The following is a 21,377-nucleotide window of genomic DNA, read 5'->3' as shown; positions in this document are numbered from 1 at the left end:
CGTCGATCACGTTCAAGTGTCATTTTCTCGACTTGTACGTAAGCTAGAGAGCTCAGGTTTGTTCTGGTTAAAAATATGGAAATATGGATTAATTTCAACAATCATTCAGCCTTCATTAATTATTGAGTGAGTCATTTTTCAAATTTCAATGGACCACCCGATATTTTGAATATAATATAAGCACAAAATAATCAGCCCTTACTTTTTGTCTGTAGCTCAGACAATTTAACATTTTTTTTTTTTTTTTTTTGTAAATAGATGAAAGTATAAAGAAGTTATTGTTGCTTCAAACAGTGTCCCATCGATATTGAGACATACTGTCTATTGAGAGAGCTTTTAAGTATGTATGTGCAATAGGGTATGTGAAATGGAATGTCCACCACAAGGGACATTATCCTTTATTTTCTTCTTTATACCCCCATAAAATGTATTTATATTTATTGAAAAGTAAATAAAATTGCGCTTTATATATGAGAGAAAAAAGTGTTTCTCTGAAGATGATATCAGCTCTACTCTCAATAATAATTATTATAAGGTTCCCAAAACGATGCTTAATTAAAGAGAACTAATAAACATCAAAAGTCAATCTGCAACATGGGGATCATTTAGGAGGGGGAAAAAGACTGGAAAGAATACTCCTTGACAATCAACATAAAAACAATCTTGAACAAAAATCACGAAAAAGAGAGACTACCAATTTATATTTTTACTTTATGTATACAACATACATCCAATTTTTTTAGAGACTTATTTGAATCGACAATAAACTTTATATTCAAATTTGAGGGATGAGAACCCCAAGAATTTTAAGTAGAGTTTTTTATTTTATTTGATTTAAGATATTGGCTCCGATATGGCCTTTCAAATAAAATCCGTGAATGACTCACTCTTTTATTGAATGAGGATCCATTAGGAATATAAATTACAATATAAGTGAGCGTGCGCGTCATATTGAAATAAAAAAGTATAGGTATAGAGTTGTATTAAAACGGGTCGCAAAAATGAAGGAAATCTTCCAGGTCTTTAGCTCAACTCATGATTAATACAACTATACATTTACTGTTTAAATATGCATTACGGAATTATTTTTAACAGTAGCTAAAGCTCACATCACATAAGAAAAATATAAAGTAATGAATGGTGATGGGACGATTCGAAATAAAAATCCCAGTGCCGATTCCAATGCAATTCTAGTAAAAATTCCAGATGCGGATTCTATAATATATTTTTAATATTATTTGAAAATACCATTTTGCTATCAGGAGCGTCCACAGGATATTCATTTGTAAAAATCCAACAATTAAAAAAAAATTCAAAAATTCTTCTCAAAACAATTTAAATAATTAAATTTTAATATAAAATTTTGTAAAGAAAAAAATCAAAAATACATTGTTATTTTCAGAAAATTTAATTTTTCGGAAAAAATTTGGCAATTTTTTTTTTTTTCATAAATTAATAAATAAGAATTGGAATCGCAAATTAAGCATTCTTTTCCCAATGAGGATCTCGATTCCAGAAAAAACACCCCGATTCTTCGATTCCAATTAATCGTCCCATCACTAGTAATGAATATTGGTTGTAGCGTGGTTTAGCAACGAGCTCAGCTAGGTAACTCTCTAGAGACTAAAGTATTCTCTAGCTTATCACGTCATATTAAAAAAAAATCCCAAGTTCGTCGACGCCTAATAATTAAGGGCAATGCCGAGTACTCCTGCTAATTAATGATATAACAATTAACAAATCCCATCTTTAAGCTGACTTCTACTATATATAATACATACAGACGGTGGCTGTTAATTTTACCCGTTGAGATTTTGGCGGAGAACAAATCTGCCGCCATTTTGTTGTTATAACTTTATATAATTTGATTTATCTTGAGTTTTTACCGTTGTATCTCAGAAGCTTAAGAAAAAAAAAAAAGGAAAATAGTTAAAAAATAAAGAAGCCCGAATAGTATTTATGAGGACAAAGGATTTAAAAGTCGGGATCAGGATTCAATTTAGAAAGAATCTATTGTCCAATGGGACCTTCTTACTCATAATCTTATTTGAGATTATAAGAAAAAATACACAACTCTATTGATAAAATGAAAAAAGGAGCCTTCAACAGTAAAGAAGGTAACTTATGATATAAAAACATAAAGAGGTGTCATGTGATCAAATTAAATAAAACTAAAATAGACACTTGATTCATGACTTCCCAACTTTTATCATTTTTTTTCACAAAAAATGAACATACTAAATACATCATTGCTAATCAACCCAGGAGTAAATTATTTTTTTACTATATTTCTACAAGAAAATAATACTCTTTTATTAGAACATAATGTACAGCATATACCCTTTTTCTTTAACAGTATATGGATACCCCTGGGGCCTTTTCCTTATATATATATATATATATGCGCCCTTTTATTTCCCTCCTCAATATACATAAATATATTTATATATGTACACTTGTTCTATAAATTACATATACTATATATAGACCTCTATACCATATAAGAATACATTTCTTCTTGATACGTCCCTTTCATCAAGCCCACACACACATATCGATGAATTTAAAAGGGAGCCAGGCATATATGTATGTATAATGTACATAAATGTGTTTATTCCCATGAAAAAGTTAAACTTATATGTACTTAAATGAGAAATGGAGAATCACTGTGTGGGCTCCCTAATTCAATTTGGCATAAATACTAATAATAAGGAAAAAAATATTATTCCTATCGAATGAAAGATGGAGATATGTCCGATCATTTTTGTGCTAATTTGTATACACAGAGGTGTAAAAAAAACATGCCCCAGAGAGCCTTTTTCTAGAGGGCAATTTGAGCAGACTTTTTGATTTTCCAAAGCTGCTGAGTTGTTTAATTCTTGAGAAGGGAACATACATCGAAATATAACGTAATAAATGCTCATGATAAACGGAGAGTAACAATGGGGGTTTGTTAGGAAGTTATATGTTAGTTTAAGTCCAATTGAGGATGAACATCGGAGAAACTACAGACAGTTTGATCCCTTCCTCTTACGGGTACTTGGTGCGGATCTAAAACAACGTCATGAGTAAGGGTGATAATTTTGGTAAGAATAGAAAAGCGTGCGAGGAGAAGAAATACTTATGGCATCATTGATTAAATAATATACATCTTCTTCTATCAAGCAAGAACGTTATCATTCCCCGCCTTTATTATTCAATATTAATATAATATTAGATGGTGATAGTCGATAGAGAACTGAATAAAATGCCTAAAATGACGTCGCCTTCTGTCTGGATTTCTGAAAATGGAGGCCCAGGAATTTGGAAAATACTAACAGGATGAGTAACAGATGGTTTGTCGGATTTGTCGATATAAATGTGCCTTTAGTCCCCTGTCTAGAATTACACGCCACTCAATATCCTCATCTCATATCAAGAGCATGGATATTCATCTAAAAAATCAAGTTAATGACGAATACATCAAGTCAGACTTTAACTCTGATCTCACAAAGATTCTTATTGCATTTAATATAACTTTATCCATTGCTAATCATCTACGTTCAAAAAATTTATGGAGAAATACACGGGTAAACCTATCCCTTCCCGAGGAACCATTATTAAATTAATGGAGGATATTGGTACTGATGTCATTTATAGAAATACATATAAAAATGTTTTGAGTCATCCACACCAAATGACGATCAAGTTATCAGTAAAAGGTATAAAATATTTACTAATTTCGAAATGGAACTCTGAATTTTGTACTATCTAACAGTCAGTATTCAATTTTTTTTAAATCTACTCCTAAAATATGATTCTATTTTAGCCAAAATTATCAAGAATTATCATACACAACTCATTCAATGGCAAAAAAAGTGCTTAAATGGTTACAACAACCGGAGTAGTAGCTTTGGATGGTTTGCAACTAGTTTGTCTGAGACTAGTTTCTTCACTTAAAGACTTGGGTATGATAATTAGTTTTTCCAATATAACATAGTCAATAAATATTGCTTTTTTTTATCACTTAAGGCTTAGCTATGGTTGATAGGCTCCAAGAAATGGTGTTCAGAAAACTCATAAAAGGCAAAAACAACTGCTTAAATGGTCACAACAACAGGGGTAGTTACATTGGGTGTAGCATTATAACTAGCAATTGTGTATATCCTTCATGATAATAGTATCTTGTTATATAAGCATAAATAACGGGGGAAATATCTTTTTTGATGCTCTTAATAAGGAGTAATATCGCCGGACATTACTACATAAATAGCTTTTGCTCTAAATCTTTAAGATGGATTAATTTCTAACATTTTTTTTTATTAGTATATTTATTGCCTAATTTTATGATTTTGATATTTACTTTATTATTAATAATTAGTTAGATCTCATCGGTAGAGACATATCTATCCTGTGCACAATTGTATAAAGCAACTTCCACATGAAGAAGAGGGGTGATTATCTTTTTGATTAAACTCCACGTCTTGCTTGTGTTTTGCAACCTAAAGTTATGACATCTTTAACTGGATTCCGGTGTCAGAACAAGAAAATATTATTTGGATCAATCTATTATTTCAATATTCTGTATATATAATTTATTGTTATTAGTTATATGATTCCAATTGTTTAATTTTGTATATTTAACATAAATGTATGATGATATATTTTTTAGTATGTAGATTATATCTAATTCTTTTTTAAACTTGGACCTTCAAATATATTTCGAAATACTCTACTTTGTCGTTTCATTAGCTATTATTCTGAAATAAGGTTCATAATGAATTACAATTTCATGGAGTGTGACGTTTTCAAATCTACTGTAACGGATAAAAAACGTCTAAGTCAATTATACGTAGTATATCTTCATTAAACATTTTGCTAATAAATATTTTCGTTATACCCTCAAAAATCATAATAAAGTAGGCAGATCATAATCACATTAGTATTTTAAACAATGATACCATATGTCTTTTTTTCCCCTTCTACTTGCACGCGTTTTTCTCTACAATATTATCAACTTTAGGTTTGAGTAAAGAAGGGATGCGTGTAAAAATTAGAAAAGGATAAACAGTTGATACGTGTGCTCTTTCTTCTTTTTTGTTCATGATTTAATAAGTCGTGGGCGTGCTAATATCTACCTCTAGTTACTCGTATGAATGCTAAGATCCACTACTAATATTCTTCAAATTGTCAGAACTACCATTTTTTTCGTAGCGACAGGACATGTTATACGCATCACTGATTATCTGTAGTCCATATATGTCAATTACCCATACATGTATGTATGCATACAAAGAACATGCTTCTATTTTAGAATATGTTTATTGACTTGACATCTGACTTGAACAATTACGACTTGGTTCGACCATTGTCAATTATGCCAGCTATGATTTATAGATTAAATATATTCGTCAACTATTGTTTTTGCATAACAATGCCGAGACGAAACGAAACAATGAAACAAATTTTGCATTAGTTAAAGAAATAAAAACAAAATAAAATGTACCCAAACAAACAGAAATGAACACTAGTGTGAAAGGTGTATCGATTTTCAAATTTGAAAAAACAAAACAGAGTGGACTTTGAATTTTATTATTGAGTCGGCTTTGTTATTTTTACAACAAATGGTACCTATATATTTTCGTACCAGTAGTGATAGTCAAAGGTCGATTTATATTTTAGTTTCTTATAAAATATGTATAAAAATTATCATTGTCAGAAAAAAGGAATGTATGAACAGTAAGAATATTAACATTTGTTAAAAATAACGTACAAGAGCAAAAAAAAACAATGATACAACGTAAAGAATATATATACAAATATGATTATCTAAAAATCCCTTGAGGTGAGTCTCACTTCCCTGACAAAAGTCAGAATAGAATAGAAATCAGTTCTAAAGTTTGGTCCTTGATGACGTCCCTCAACTTTATTTCTTTTTTTTGAATCCGTTCTAGTACTCACAGTCCAAAGAACCAACCCTCTTAAGACTGAACTGTACCAAATAAATAAGGACCGGCCAACACTATCCGTAATTATTTAATTTGTATCTGTTTTTTTTTCTTTTTCTCGAGAGTTGACTCGGTTCGATACGACACAAGTCTACACAACATAAGTACATATTAAATACTTTTTGTTCGTCTTGTATTATTGAAAATTACTCAAACCTACCTCAAAATCTATTTATTTGTATCAAAGCTTTAAACATTCGAGTAATGATGATTAATCAAATTCTGGGTTTTTTAAAACGATTGAGTGAGCCAAAACATATGCTACGACAGTCGTAAAACTTATCTTCAACAAAGTTATTTCTGTTTATATTTACATTTGTTTGTAATAGCACCATATAGTATAAATCGTTTTCCTCAAGGCACGAGTCTACTCCCCGATGGCTTTCTGGGACTATTCCGCGGAGAGGAGGGCTGCTATCATAATCCTCTTCTCGGTCTGTGAGCTCATGGTGGTGACCGGGACAATTTTTTTCTTAGCAATCGACAGCTTTGTGTTCTACAAAATTGTTCATAGGAAAGTTGTAAAAAAAAATGAATCTTAACCTCACAAAATGGGCATAATAGAGATGAGTATATAATAAGGTTTGGCCCGGTATTATAAAGGGTAAACGATTTGATTAAAAACCCCGATTCGGTAGAATTTGAAAGTTGGGATATTATCCTAACGCAAAACCCTTCGACTGGACGCATAATTCGACCAAATTCGAAAACTTTGACAATAGCCCAACACTACTTTTATCTAATCAAAAAAAAAAAAAAAAAAAAAACTTACAAAATAGCATGATTTTATTTGACAAAAATCAATAAATATGTCGGTTTTTTATTATTATTGCAAGACAGAATGAAGAAGTGTCAATGAGTATTATTTGTATATTGAACTAAGATACTCATGCAGTGTTCATGTCTCATAATCATATCATCATGTATCAAATGAATGTACAATGTATGTACGACCCAATGATCCATCCAGATATTAAGATAAACTATTTCATTATCAGAGAAATACGCAGGGGTTGAGCTGGAGAGGGTTGTAGCCCCCCTCAATTAGAGCAGCTTTTTTTTAACAAAAATTTAAAATTGAAAATTTTTTTCAAGAAATTTAATATTTGAATATAATTTAATTTTTAAAATTATATTGCAAAAATTTAATAATTTGTGAATAACTATGGATTTTTAAAATTTTTCTCCACAAAATTGAATATTAAAATTTTTTTTTTCAAAAAATTGAATATTCTAAAATTAATTTTTGAAAAAAAAAAATAATTTTTTTGTAAATAGCTGTGAATTTTTGAAATTTTTTTTTCGAAAAAATGGAATATTTTAATTTAAAAAAATATATATATTTGAAACTTAATTTTTGAAATATTTTGCTTCAAAAAAATCCAAAAACCAAACCCACTTCGAAAATATAACCTTGCAGACGCCCTTGATTATGTTTAAGACTAGTGTATACTCAGGAGAAAACATACGGTACAGGAGTTGTTGAGTTGTAGCCATAGAAAAAGTATATGATGATTGAATGATAGCTGTTGCTTAGGGAATTTATGCTATATTTTATCTTGACTTTTGTAATACCTGTAAGATTTTCAAGTTCACATAGGTATATACAAATAAAAAACTATTGTCGTAAAAATTGCATCACAACAGTGTAATATAATGACAAATATTGTGACAAAAATCAATGATAATTTTCGTCAACTTTGCTTTAAGATATAAAATAAAAAAGCTGATTTAAAAGATTTTATTTTTTTTTTGTAATAATGCAATTAATTTTTCCTTGTTTTTCCCGTAAGTCATTCGAATAATTGATTATTTTTCTATCATTTGACATTGTTTTTTTATCTTTATTCATATCATATTAGGCCGATTTTTAGTGTAGCCTCATGGCCCTCTGGATATTGGTACTAATTCCTGGTATCATTTGTAGTTGAGTGTTTGGTTGGAGTATCGGGACAAAGAAGCAAAGTAGAGTTATGAAATCATACTCCACGAAAAACGATACAGGCAATAGGGAAGCGTCCAAAGGGCTACTTTCCCCGTTTCTCCACGAAAAATTGACCTAGTATATAGTGCAATACATAAAATTAATATAATATGTGTTGCTAGGAGTAATTGTGTTACACCATGGATTACTTAACATCTGGATAGACATTAGCCATGCAACCTCATTATTGAACTTTTAAATAAATAATTCTTCTATTAAATAAAAATTGTAGAAGAGAAGAATTAATTCTTGCTAAAAAGTGATGAATCATGAAAGCAGAGATAGGGACTTATCCGATTTTTGGTGGTGAAACTTGAAAGAGTCCTCTAAAAGCTATGATTATGTATGATTTAATTCTGTCGTAGGAAAGGCTAACTTTTTATACCAGATTTCCTTTTATTCCTTTCAGACCCAACTTTTAATTGCAGATCGCCTCAAATAGATGATATGGAGGAAGGGCCACATCGAAGCAAGACATTCTTTGAAGGAATATCCATAACGTAGTTATGAGATAGTCTGTTCCCTTACTAGTTCATCATTTTTATCTTGTATTGAAAGAGAGCACATAAATTCTTGTGTTTGGATTTGATTTCCCTTTTCTAATACTTTGAAAATAGTGTTTCTGATTTGATTTCCTTGAGGATTATATTTGTGGTTCATTTTTGAAGCGTTATTATCGAGGATGCCGCATCCTTCTCTGTACATATATAGACGATGTCTGATTGAATATGTACCTTTAACCTCAGAAATTTTAAACTTATATTATGGATACAGAGCCTAAGTCTAGATTATTCAACATGTTAAGCATGAATGAGTCCATATTTTGTCTATTTGAATGCAACAAATCGCTATTATCACAACTACTCAAACTGAAGACACGGCACATCATGAAGTTGGGTTGATATTTATTTCATTTCAAATTGATTCTGATGATTTATTGTGACAGCAAGCTCAACTTTTACTTCTGAGTTTTTAGATGTGAATGCTATGAATCTTTAATGGGAATAAGTTATGATTAAATTGATCACTCGATGTATAGTAATTCACCTATAAAATAAAAATAAACTTATTTCTTGTTCAGTTCTATAATTATTATTTTATTTGAAAACCATATCAAGTATTGCTTGGAAATATATGATATTTTTTCATAAGAAATTCAATGAGCTAGATCACAAATGGTTTGATTGAAGCTGTTTATTCAAATCATTGCATCTTGTTCGGTGACGTCCTCATACTTAGTTTTCAATAAGACGAGCACAAAATTAAGTAAAACAATAAAATACTAAATATTTCAAAATATTCTAATCATTATATGTTAATACATCCGAACTATTCTTTTCAAATGAGTCATGTATCTAGCTGAAAATGACAGTTTGTATTTGAAAACATTAATCGCATAATCCCAGGAATTACCAACGATACTTTGTATTTTTAAAGAAAATGCAGCACATCTTGCTGTAGAGGACAAAAATATTCATCTCAAGTTTTCTCTATGAATTGGCTCTCCACATTCCAACTTATTGGCAATAAGAGCATTGGCGCTCAAAAGAGCGAAATATATTCGCGATTTGTAGGGGATTTTCGCTTTTGCTTTTCCGGCAAACTAAACAAAATGGTTGCCTTTAAAGTATTAACATTTTCACCCTCCACATTTAGAGAAACAAATTCAAATAAAAAGGAAAACAAGGGGTACTCGACAAAATTATGCAAAACATTATTAAAAAACTTTCCATAATTCTTAATGGAATTGTAAAAAAAAAAAAAAAACATTTTGTCGTAGTATGAAATTGACCTTTAAATTTTCTTGCTTCAGCAAATGCAGAAAAAGAATTCCCTATCGTGTTAGCCCTAGACTCCGGCATTTCCAATTTTCTTACAAACATATTGGGGAAACTGATTTTTTTCACTAGTTAACAGGGAGTTTGTGGTAGGGTTCAGGTCATGAAGGACATTTTTTGTAATACTGCAATTAATTTTTCTTTATTTTTCCTGTAATTAAAATTATTGATTATCTTGATATTATTTGATACTGTTTTATCAAAATATAAAACTCATAATGGAGTGACATAGATCAATGGACAACGTACTCTGGAGAAATTATTCTACTCAATGTGCGTTGGTTCAATGCCTAGTCTCTCCTAGAGAAAGAAATATACATTTTGTATATATACATACTTCCAAGACCATTCCTTTGGTCAGATGGAACAATTGTAATATAATAATATTTATTTATACTTAATCAGTGCAACTCCATCTGACCAATTAATGGAACATTAAAAAATATGAATTTGAGATATTGTAACGCTCAGTACAATGGTTACAACAAAATGATACATTCAATAAATTGTTCCAAAATTCCAAAACCTGGCTTAAGGGGACAATGGCACCAAGAGCTCTCACTTCTTAAATTTCCCTTGCCTTACCGCTTAATACGAGTAGACGTTTGACTATTTAATTTTGTAAGTTAAATCTGATGAAAACACTTTAATAAACATAGATATCAGAATTGCCAAGATATTGAAGTCTAAACTATCCTTGAAATGTATTCGGGGTCATAAAATATAGAGTCATGTTTAGTATCAAATTAAAGCCCTGGATATATACATATAACACGTATATAAACCTATTATGTAGGAATACTAATCATGAATCATGAAATAATAGATCTAAGTTAAGGATTTTAATGTGATAGCTCCGAGTTATATATAAGTGCTCGTAGGCATCAGGAACATCTCCAATTTTGTTTATTATTTGTATATATGTTTTTTCACCAAGAGTCACACATGAAAGAATAGGTAAGGAAATCCATGAGCAATTAAAAACCATTGGCGGTTTGATGCACCCTATTGTACAAAATAAACTAAGTAGATATTTTTTCGACGTAATTATTTGTAAAAAAAATTGTAGCATATGCAAATAAAAATGTAATGTTTAATTAAGTCGAAAAGTAAAAGTAAGTAACAGCTGATGAATTCAAATATTGTATTATTTTGCTTCAAGGAAAAACCACCGTTAGTTGTTGTGTAAACTGAATACGTCTTTTCCCTTTGTATTTTGGAATGAGAAAAAGTAGTCAAGAAATGCACAAATATGAAATGAAGATTAAACTATTGGTGCTCGATCCATGTTTAATGGCGATGCGTAATAGATAATGCGGAGATAATAGAATTATATGTTATTGCAATATAACAACAATATTTTTTGATAAAAATTAATAGTTATTTTTATAGCTCACATAGATAATATTTCGAAATATTGCAATTAATTTGTTTTTACTCGTCAAAACTTGGATCTCGTTTCATAGATAAAAAGATTATACGGTGTTTCATCTAAACGTTTGAAGACGAGAAAAAAGTAAAGTTACTTTATTTTTTAAGCAATTTGATAAAAAAAAATTCACATAGGTCAACATTATAACATAAATTTAACATTCAATCAATAAAATCATCGTTAGCTTAGACCACACGTTCACAATGTCCCCAAAAACGACCCAAGGCATTATATATAGTCCCACTGGGTAAATGCTAGAATGCCATCCTTATTCTAGCTCTCAAGGATCTTGTGGTGCTGGGGGACCTCATTGGAAACTCGTTCAACATTCCTCAAAATAAAATAGAGGTCAGAAATTTGATTCATTTCGGTATAATATTGTGTTCTTTCAATCTTTATGCATCAAGAGTGAAACAATAATATTTCAATTTTTTCTACCATAATCACTATAAATAATCATTGTCAATACTCAAGAAACAATTTATGTTCATAAAAATAAGTAGAGTTACCTTGTCTTTACGATAGAGTAAATGGGGTTAGTCATTTACACAAAATAAATCAATTACATGAAAAGGTTTACATTTTAACAGGGGGGTGAGCGACAGCATTAACAGCATTTTGTTATAATTATTAAATAAAAAATATGTAGAAAAAACTAAAATATAGTCTGCCGGGTAATACAAAAATTTCTACATAAATTATTTCTCTTCTAGCTCTTTATTAGGCATTAACAGGAGCTACTACTCAAAGTTGTTGTCTCTCAGCCTCTGTCTAGTCCTCTTCATGATATGTTTGGCCTTGAAGAACATACGCATGCTTCTGGCACTACTGGGAAGCGCCATATTGTATCTTTGAAATACCTTTTTGCCCTCCGGTAGGCCAAGATCATTTCCAGACCTTCAGATTCAACAGCCAGGTATCTTTTCACTTCCTGCTTGAATGTATCCATCTTTTTGGAACGTTTAGTGAAGTAATAACTCTTCAGTACTTGCAGTGCCAAAAATTCCTATTTATAAATATCTGGCGAAATCAGTTCAAAAGACATATATAAGGATCGAGACCAAGTCAAGTCCAAGGTTATAAAGTTCGAGACAAAAATCAAGAACGAGTGTATTAGACTCAATACAAAGACTAAAACTTTGACGTGTCGAGACCGAGACGAGACCGAAACCATAAAAAAAGTCTCGAGGTCAGTCACAAGACAAAGACCAGTCTCGAGAACCACATCACAATTACATGATACGAAATTTTGTATAAATTGATTGGATCACTTTTTTTTTGCTATTTTTGTTACGATATAGCGATATAAAGATCAAACCCAATTGGGATGCTGCGATATAATATCACCATATCGCAATTGATTGCTGATCAGAAAAAAACTCCGATCTACAAACCAAGTTTTGACGAACCTATGAAATCAACGCACTCGATCTCATATTTTATATAAACTATTTTTATACCATTACAAAAACTTTTCCTGATACCCTGATTTCAAGATTGGAAAAATTGATCAAACCCCCTTAAAACAACCCACACTGTTGTACATAGATTGACAACAAGACTGATATAGCTGTATAAAATATGACCTACCGGTATGTAAAAATAGAAGATCAACGAATTAATTTGTTACAATTTAAAGACTGTTTTTGAGGAGAGCAGCTTAGCTCTCATGACTTTATATTGGATCAGTTGCAAGCACCTGTGGAAGGAAGGAAATAAATACAAATCCCACTCCTATATATGTAAAAACGACATATAGGCTAGAATTACTTTGATGAATATCCTTAATTCTACTCCAAGTCCATAAAACCTCCAAAAAGCCATCATTGTTACCTTTATGAGACCAAACATGAGTTATTACTTTGATCCTATTTCTTCAAGAATTGAATAATAAGGATAATAAAAAAAGAAAATCCAAACTCATGTTTAAGTTACAATTAAAAAAGTATTGCACGCCTTCCAGGACATATTTTACACAACTCTAAAGACGAGCACGACCTTAATACTTTGAAACAATCAATGGAAAAGAACAAATAAAGGAGATGAAAAAACGCCCTTCTAAAAATGAATTACAGGGATTTTAAAGGTCGTTAATTCATTACTAGACATGTGAAAACATGGGATACATCAGATAATTAGTTAATTAATTTTAATAAGACAACAACACATATTTACCCAAAACCGTTAATTGTTCTTCGTTTACTTTGGAGTCAAATTTAGGACGTATTCTTGAAGTAACTTCACATCTATAGCGTCCAGAAGTATCTAAATTCACTTTTTTTAAGCATGACCTTCTGAACATTTGACCTTCCCATCTATTAAAAAATAATGAAGAGAAAGTTAATCAATATAATGTAATCATGAAAAAAATATTTATAAAAGCTAATTAATGAATTGATTAGGCTAATGAGGTATTATTAGTGTGCTGTGAGAAACAGGCAACTTATTTGATATGTACGTACAACTAAAATAATTAGGGCTTCATAAGTAAATAGCAGACTTTCTTTCCTCCTTTATACTCCAACAACTTGTTTGAATTATCATAATTATAAAAAAAAATTGAATATGGAAAAATCAATCCTCTAATGAAATATACAACAATGTATATACTTATTTGATTCCTCAAGGATCCAAGTTCAAACAGGTACAGCTCAACATGCCCCCCTTCCCTCAAAAGATATTGCAGCCCTCACTGGAGCCTTAATTAATCTTCTATAATTACATTACATTTAAAATAAGATCCTTTCTCTGTTCAAACATATAATCTAGGTACAAGTTTTAGCGTAAGGGGGCAACGATAAATTTAGTGGGTCCTTTTCTTTTTTTGAAATTTAAATTTTTCCTAAAATATTTTCATCTATATATAAATATATTTTTGAATACGAATCCCCTTCTTTTAATAAGTACCCCCCTAAAACTAACTCTGGTATCTGTATGTCATAGAGAAAGATAACATAGAGAAATCAATTATTGAGCCTTTATTGACTTCACTTGACATAAGGGTAATTATGATGTTCCATAGGAATATTCAATGGATTACATCCAGTGTTGGACTGGTCTAAGAAAACTAAAAAGACTGCGAGCCTATCAGTCCGATCCTAATAAAATTTGTCAGTCGTAGGAAGGGTCCTTATCCGTCTTTTATGGAAACTACAACAACTGTAATTACGTAGTTACAACTAACTACGTCATTTGAGTCGCTGAAGCTTCATCATACTTCATAACCTCTTGACAAGAACACAAAATACCTGACATTAAAAGGAGGAGATGTGTGACTGTAACGTATTATACGTTCATTCCTTCATTCATAATTACCTTAGTTCTTATATTCTTCAATCCTAGAGAGGATTGCTGAAAATATAAAGATAGCTTGGATCGTAGACTGATGTATCGGTCCTTAGAACCGGAGTGATAAAAAAGACTGAAAAGGAGGGGTGGGGGAGAGAGAGAACTGATTAGGAAATCAGTCCTGGGACCAATCCAACAGTCGTTTGAATAAGTTCGGTCTAGATGTGTCCCACAAAAAAATGGTCTTGATCGGTCCATGATTTGAAAAAAAATTAAAGTTGGTCCCATATCAGGTACATATTAGTCACTTTAGACCAAACCCAAAATATCGACCGAGTATCAACACTAGTTTTCGCTAATCATTTCACCTTGAATATACATATGCTTTAAATAGTCCGAATAATAGGTTTTGTGGATTTACTGCACTATTGGAATCCAGAACGTCCGAGACTAGAATGTATTGAAATGAAAAAAGTACGCTTATAAAAGTCGAAATTATTGAATGCGGACTAAACAGGATATTACAATTACATTAGTTACTTCCTTCTCGAGCAGCATTTAGGGCGCTGGAATAAATGTTGGGTATACTATTAGGGGCCATACATTTATGAAGATGGGGTCATTTAAAGATTTTTAGAAAGGGGTTATTGGATATTTCGGAGTCCACTAGATTGAGACTTGATCCCAGTTGAACTGATCAACAAAACCTTTTCAATATGAAGTATACCAATGGTTTTCAAGGTAACCAATATATTTTATATATAAATACATACTGCTTACATCAATATTTCTAAGTGGAAATCCCTGATGCATGAAATATATGTAAAGCGATGAATGAAGGATTTTTTTCCGTTAGAAGTAATTTTACTCTTCCCCACAATATTCCATTTCAAAAATGTATCAAAAGGAATAAGGATCCACAGTAAAAAAAATTGATCGAAGTGTATTATCGAATTTATCCCATTTAAAGAATCAAGAAGGTCACAAAAAAAGGTTAGGAGGAGTGGAACTGAGTAAAAATTATATCAAACATTAACAGGGGGTATCAAGTTTTGGACAAACACAGACAAGAGGAAAAGGGGGTGGGGGTGTTCAAAAATTGTACTTTTCCCGGACGTCATAACTGTACGACCCCTTACTTAATTATTCAAAATCTTCAATGAAAGTAAATACCTTTGACTAATTTTTGTTTTTCTTTCTCTATGGCAGTGCTTATCAAAAAGGTTTCCTCAGTTAGTCATTAATCACCTGTACAACTGGCTTAATTTATACAAAAGTTATTTCCAAATTTGTAATTAGAGACACTTTTTAAAAATATACTTATATAACTTTTTTTTATGCCCCCTTCCCACATACACAAGGTTTGAGAAGCTTTACTCTGTGGTATTACTCACATCTACTCGTATTCCAGGGAGTGAATACTTCTTAGCTGGTGGACTCTTTCCGGGTTGATATGAATAAAATTCTTTTAGTTCTCCAGATTCATTTATACGATACCATTTTACAGATAGTAATTTCTCTCGCGTTCCTTCTGTCATGCGGAAATGGCATTCTAGTAGAGCATGATCCCGAAGACTAACAAATTTAGGAACTTTGAAATATGTCATTTGAATAGAGGAACATCCAGCTGAAAAAAGAAAAGGAAAAAAATAATATTCACCAATTATTCTGACATTTTGAATTAGGGGTCAAAATTAAAAAATTCCATAGATTTTGCAAATAACAAAATGAAAAGTTTTTAAATATACCATTGAGCATACGCTCAGATAAAGTGCATTCTCTAGTTTCCTTCATAAGAAGGACATTTTGCCGAATGACAATTTGAGACATTTGACCACATAAATTGTATAAGTTTGCCTTCTTTCTTATCTCAAAATTGGAGACAGCGACAGCCAATAGTTTAAATTAAATTATTGCAACCTTTTAATTATTAGAAAATTATATTATACGGGATATATATATTATCGTCACAAATTAATATTATTATATTAATTCCTACACTTTTAGCTATACAAATTTACTGTATATTAAAAAGTTAATATGTTTTATGTCAAATAGTGAATACAAGGAATATTAAAATAACAAGGAGAAGAAGAGTGTGTCTTGATTTAATGTCTTAAACTCAGATTCATGTTGACAATCAGAGGAGATCAAAGGAAGTTTACAAAGGTCTGAATATTTTGAAGGCTCCTAATTTTGCCGTGCTACGCCTTCAATCCAAATCTTTTGAATGACTTATCCTTAGATATTACAATTTCGTTTCATTATGTTTCATGGACGAGTTTCGATACTTTCGGACTAAGTAGCTAGTACAACAACCTTGTGCTATACAAAGCTAAAAAAATTAATGGTTTTAATTTTATAAATTTTATACTAAAACATTACGCTTCCGACTTAATTCTATGTTAAGGCATTAAAGTTTAATATTTATATCTAGTAGTATAATATTATGGTAGGAGTCCGTCACGTGGATACGAAAGTTTGTCTTGTATATCATATATAAGACTGGTGCATATTATTTACTATAATATAATATTATTGTACGTGTATGTATGTCCGCGAATTAGCAAGTATTCTTGGTATGTGCCTAGTAAAATAATATGGGTACGTCCTATTATTCGCCTATTGTTATTCTATTTTGAATTGCTTTAAGTCATTGAGGGAGAAGAGGTTGCGGGAGTTTGAACTACTTATTTAGACTCAGTGTAATAATAAAATTATAAGCTTGTGTGACTATGACGTCACTATTATTGAATTTGTCTCCTGCATCTAGATCCTCATCAAGATTACAGGACATTATAGTCGAAAGAGTAAATAAGAAAATGAAGATGGATCATCCCCGGCAGATATTATTTTTTCTACCACCTACCCAAAAGTGTCTTAAGGGTCTACAGGATTCAACTATTTAAGAGAATTAAAATATGCAATAGTATATATCCATATATTAATTCATCGGCCAAATTTCTCAAATTGTCCTTCGGCAAAAATGTTTTTGCCCAATAGTATTTTCACGGTATATATATATATATTAGGACTGATACGGTAAGGGGTTGTACTGCGGTTCTGTTTGGCTTTTGTTTATAAAAAAAGAGATACTGACTTACAAAATGATAAAATACATCCCAGTTGACAAAAACCCAGTGGAATGGTGGAGGGATAATTCAAATAAATTTTCCAATCTTTCCAAGTGGGTCCAAGTTAGCTGTGTTAGTAGGTAAGTGAAAATGGATTTAACCCCTCAGATACAGAAGATTTTTAAGAATTAATGGTCAATTTGACACGATTTGGTTTGATATTTTCCCATTTTTAAACGTTTCATTTACACAACATGAAAACCCTCATTTACAAAATAGAATATCTACTTTTTTTATAAAACATAAATATAATTAAAGTTAACCCATGAAGTCAACCCCTTAACCTAGTTTTCTCAACCAATTTTCTAATATGAATACTAAATATGTTTGCCCAAGTAAAAATATAGGTTCATCGCCACATTTAAATTGACAAAAGTAATATAAAAAAAGTATTATTTTTGTAAGTGGGATTACAAAATGGTTTTAGGTCTGTTAAACAAGAAATTAAATTGGATCACTTTTTGTTTCCTGGTTATTATATACGGATAAACCAAATGGCTGGTAGTAATGTGTAGATATTTTTAAGGTATTTGCAATTATACTAAAAAACCAACTTTATTTGCAAATTATTTAATAATCCAACTATGGTTTTAGCTAGGGAACCAATTTGTCCGATCACCGTTGAATCCCAAACAATGAACTGAATTTTAACAAGAGTTAAAACAAACATTGCCTTTAAGGGTAGCATTACTACAGTGGAAAAATAATAAACTTTAGTTAAGGAGAGATTTGAATATTATATACTTAAATAATCTTAGGGTAATTTTGAAGAAAAAACACCTATGTAGTACTGCAGTAGCTAAACAAAAAATAACATTTCAGTAGCAGTTTGTTGTCGTTTAATCGGTGCATCTCTAGTTTTAACATTTATAATATGTGGCTTTTGATCTTTGAAGAACTTAAAATGATGAAGATTTATGAGTGAAAGTTATTACAACTGCATCATTTACTTTACATTCTTATTCGCAAAAATAACACAAAAAAACATTGATACAAAATGCAAATATCTGCATGGGTATACAAGTATAATGCAAAATACGAAATGCTTTGTCAAACATATGCTATAAGAAATGTATTTGGGATATTATGACCATCATATTTGATGAAGCTAGTAAATCCTTTAGACTAAATTCAATCGTTTTAAATTGAATTCGTGTTTTGTTAAACAAGAAATACTCAAATTTCTACGTTACCAGTATATATTTCATAGACATACATCGGACAAAATAGGCATTGTATTCAAATATCTGGGATGACTTCAGATATTTAAGAATACTGACCTTAGTTTTGAACCAAAATTGTCATTATTTTTAAATTTAAAGAAGAGAACATCAAAGTATAAAGTGTAAACAATACTCTGTGCACTCATGAATGAGAGAGGAATATGTGTTATATTGATGGATTCAAATTAGAATTGAGGGGGAGGGGTGGGGGGTATGAGTCATTCCTGCCTATCTATTAAGTGTGAGACTTAAGTATTTTTCCTTCTTCTGTGACGTCATTTATAGTATCATAAAAAGCGATATCTCGCTTGGGATAAAAGTTATCATTACGACCATGTATCTCCTCAAGCTATCAGGGGCGTTTCGCTACTTTGTTTTCAGATTTAATCTACACTAGTGCTGAAAGGTCTTTAGTCGCCATTATTGAATAAAGGCACCTTAATGGCGATTATATCAATGTTACACACCTCACTGGGATATGACTACGGTGTATCTAATGATTTCCTCTCCAAAATTATAGAACTGTCAGTTTATTTTAACATTGACATTATTTTAACTTAAAAAGGTACTATGTATTTATAAAAATTTTCTACATTATTTCTACATTAACTACTGAGTTGTAACTTGTAGTTAACAAACTATATCTTGCGTATCCACGCACCCAAAGGCCACAACACAAATTAAGGCTTACTTCATAAAATATTATTTAATTAAGTCGGCTCAAAGCCCCCTAACTTCAGCCACTAAGACCGATTTTCAGTACTAACCACTTTTCTTGTATTCCAGTTTCCAATTGAAGAAAAAAAATATTAGGGATAAATTTATAACTTTATCCGTATTTTACCGGTGATTAATTATGTACTTCCTAAAAAATGGAATCTTAATACGAATTTAAGTACCATAAATTAACTTAAATCAATTAATTTCAATAATTGGTGGGGAAATTGGTGAGAAAGAAATCTTATGAATATAACTTGATTGGATAACTTTTGTCTGCACGAGGTTTTTAGTCCAGATACCTAAAAGTTTGATTTTTTAGCAACCAAGCCCCAAAAACTCACTAACTTTTGGGGAAACTGAAGTTACATAGGTAAATTCAGTTTTACAAGGGATTTATATGGCAAATATCAACTTAATTCATCCTGCCGTATTGTGTCTACAGCTAATAGGCATCTAAGCGTTCTCTACTCATCTGAAATTACAATTGAGGTCAATCAACTCGAATTTTGGATCACTTTAAGAAGGATCTATATCCAATTAGTATATATTTTCAAAAAAAGTGTAAAATTTTACATCAATTTATGTATTTTCAAAAAAATATTAATAATGATTCACGACTAACAGAGTTGAAATCTTTTTTCAAGTGGGGACCAAATTATGATTTTAAGACAGGGCTGAGACTATGATTTTTTTTTCAGGGGATAGGCAGATATTAAGCTTGTATGAAAATTGATACAATTATTTTTTTTCTCTATAAATGCCAAATTTGACAAATTGTCTCTTTTAAAAAAAGAGACAAATCTTTTGAGAAGAGGTTAAATTTCAATATATTTTATCATAGAAAAATTTTTGATTCACAATTTTTTCCAGTATATACAGGGGCGGGGATCAAATTGTCGCCAAAATATTTTTCTACAAAAAACAACACAAAATATACATTTTTTAACTTTTTTATTGAAAATCAAAACTATGACGAGCATATAGCTATAGAGTAGCCATTCATTTGATATAATTACCGTTGGCATCAATAACGACCTCAATACGGCCTCTGAACCAGCCGCAGGCTCTTCTAACCATCTCATTGTCCATGCTGCCGAATACCTCCTTGATGGAGTCCATCAGGCTGGCCTTGGTGCTATGGGGATGTTTGTTGGTATATCTCTCGACATAGCCCCAGACAAAATAGTCCAAAGGATTAAGGTCGGGAGAGTTAGGAGGCCACAAATCCTTTGTTACGACGTCATAACAGTTCTCGGTTAACCACTGCAGGAGATTTTGGACACATGGCAGGGTGTTGAGTCCTGTTGCCACACCCAAGGCCTGTCTCCGGCCTTCATGGACCTGGTAGGGTCATCCTCAACCATCTTCTTCACCTTGTCGACAAAGTCGGTGTCCCTGACCTTCATGTCGGCGCCCTCTTCCTTGGGTCCTCTTTATGGTGTCATCAACATCCCAGGTGTCCTCTAGCTTCTTACGGATACGCTGATCAGTGTGTAAATTCACTCCTAAGGTTGAAGCAATCGTTGAATTGGAGATTTTACCTCCATTATTAACCAATGCCATGACTACGGCGGACCTCGAAAGCTTCTTGTTCCACTTATAGCTCTTTATCTCCTCATATGATGACGGCATGATGCTAACTGAACTACGTATCGTCAGCTGACAAGAATAGCTTTCCTATTTGATAACCGGGTTTTTATTTGATAATGCATCTTCAAGTTATCAAGGTTTAAAGTAGGCGACAATCTGATCCCCGCTCCCTGTATATATA

At 31.4% G+C, this 21,377-nt stretch overlaps 1 protein-coding gene across 1 annotated transcript in view; it reads right to left on the bottom strand.

Moving 5' to 3' along the window:
• The window catches only part of LOC121129688 (uncharacterized), a 101,987-nt gene that overhangs the window by 57,103 nt on the left and 23,507 nt on the right, over positions 1–21,377 (bottom strand). Inside the window, exons 2-3 of the mRNA XM_040725413.2 lie at positions 15,924–16,156; positions 13,417–13,556 (exon numbers count right to left, since the gene is read on the bottom strand). Of these exons, the coding sequence (XP_040581347.1) occupies positions 13,417–13,543 (127 nt within the window). The 5' untranslated portion in view covers positions 13,544–13,556; positions 15,924–16,156. The remainder of the gene's footprint in view (positions 1–13,416; positions 13,557–15,923; positions 16,157–21,377) is intronic.

The sequence above is a fragment of the Lepeophtheirus salmonis genome, chromosome 14 (assembly GCF_016086655.4).
Source record: "Lepeophtheirus salmonis chromosome 14, UVic_Lsal_1.4, whole genome shotgun sequence".
Classification (NCBI taxonomy): domain Eukaryota; kingdom Metazoa; phylum Arthropoda; class Copepoda; order Siphonostomatoida; family Caligidae; genus Lepeophtheirus; species Lepeophtheirus salmonis.
The sequence above is the reverse complement of the archived record's forward strand: the minus strand, read 5'-3'. Positions and strand labels throughout refer to the sequence as shown.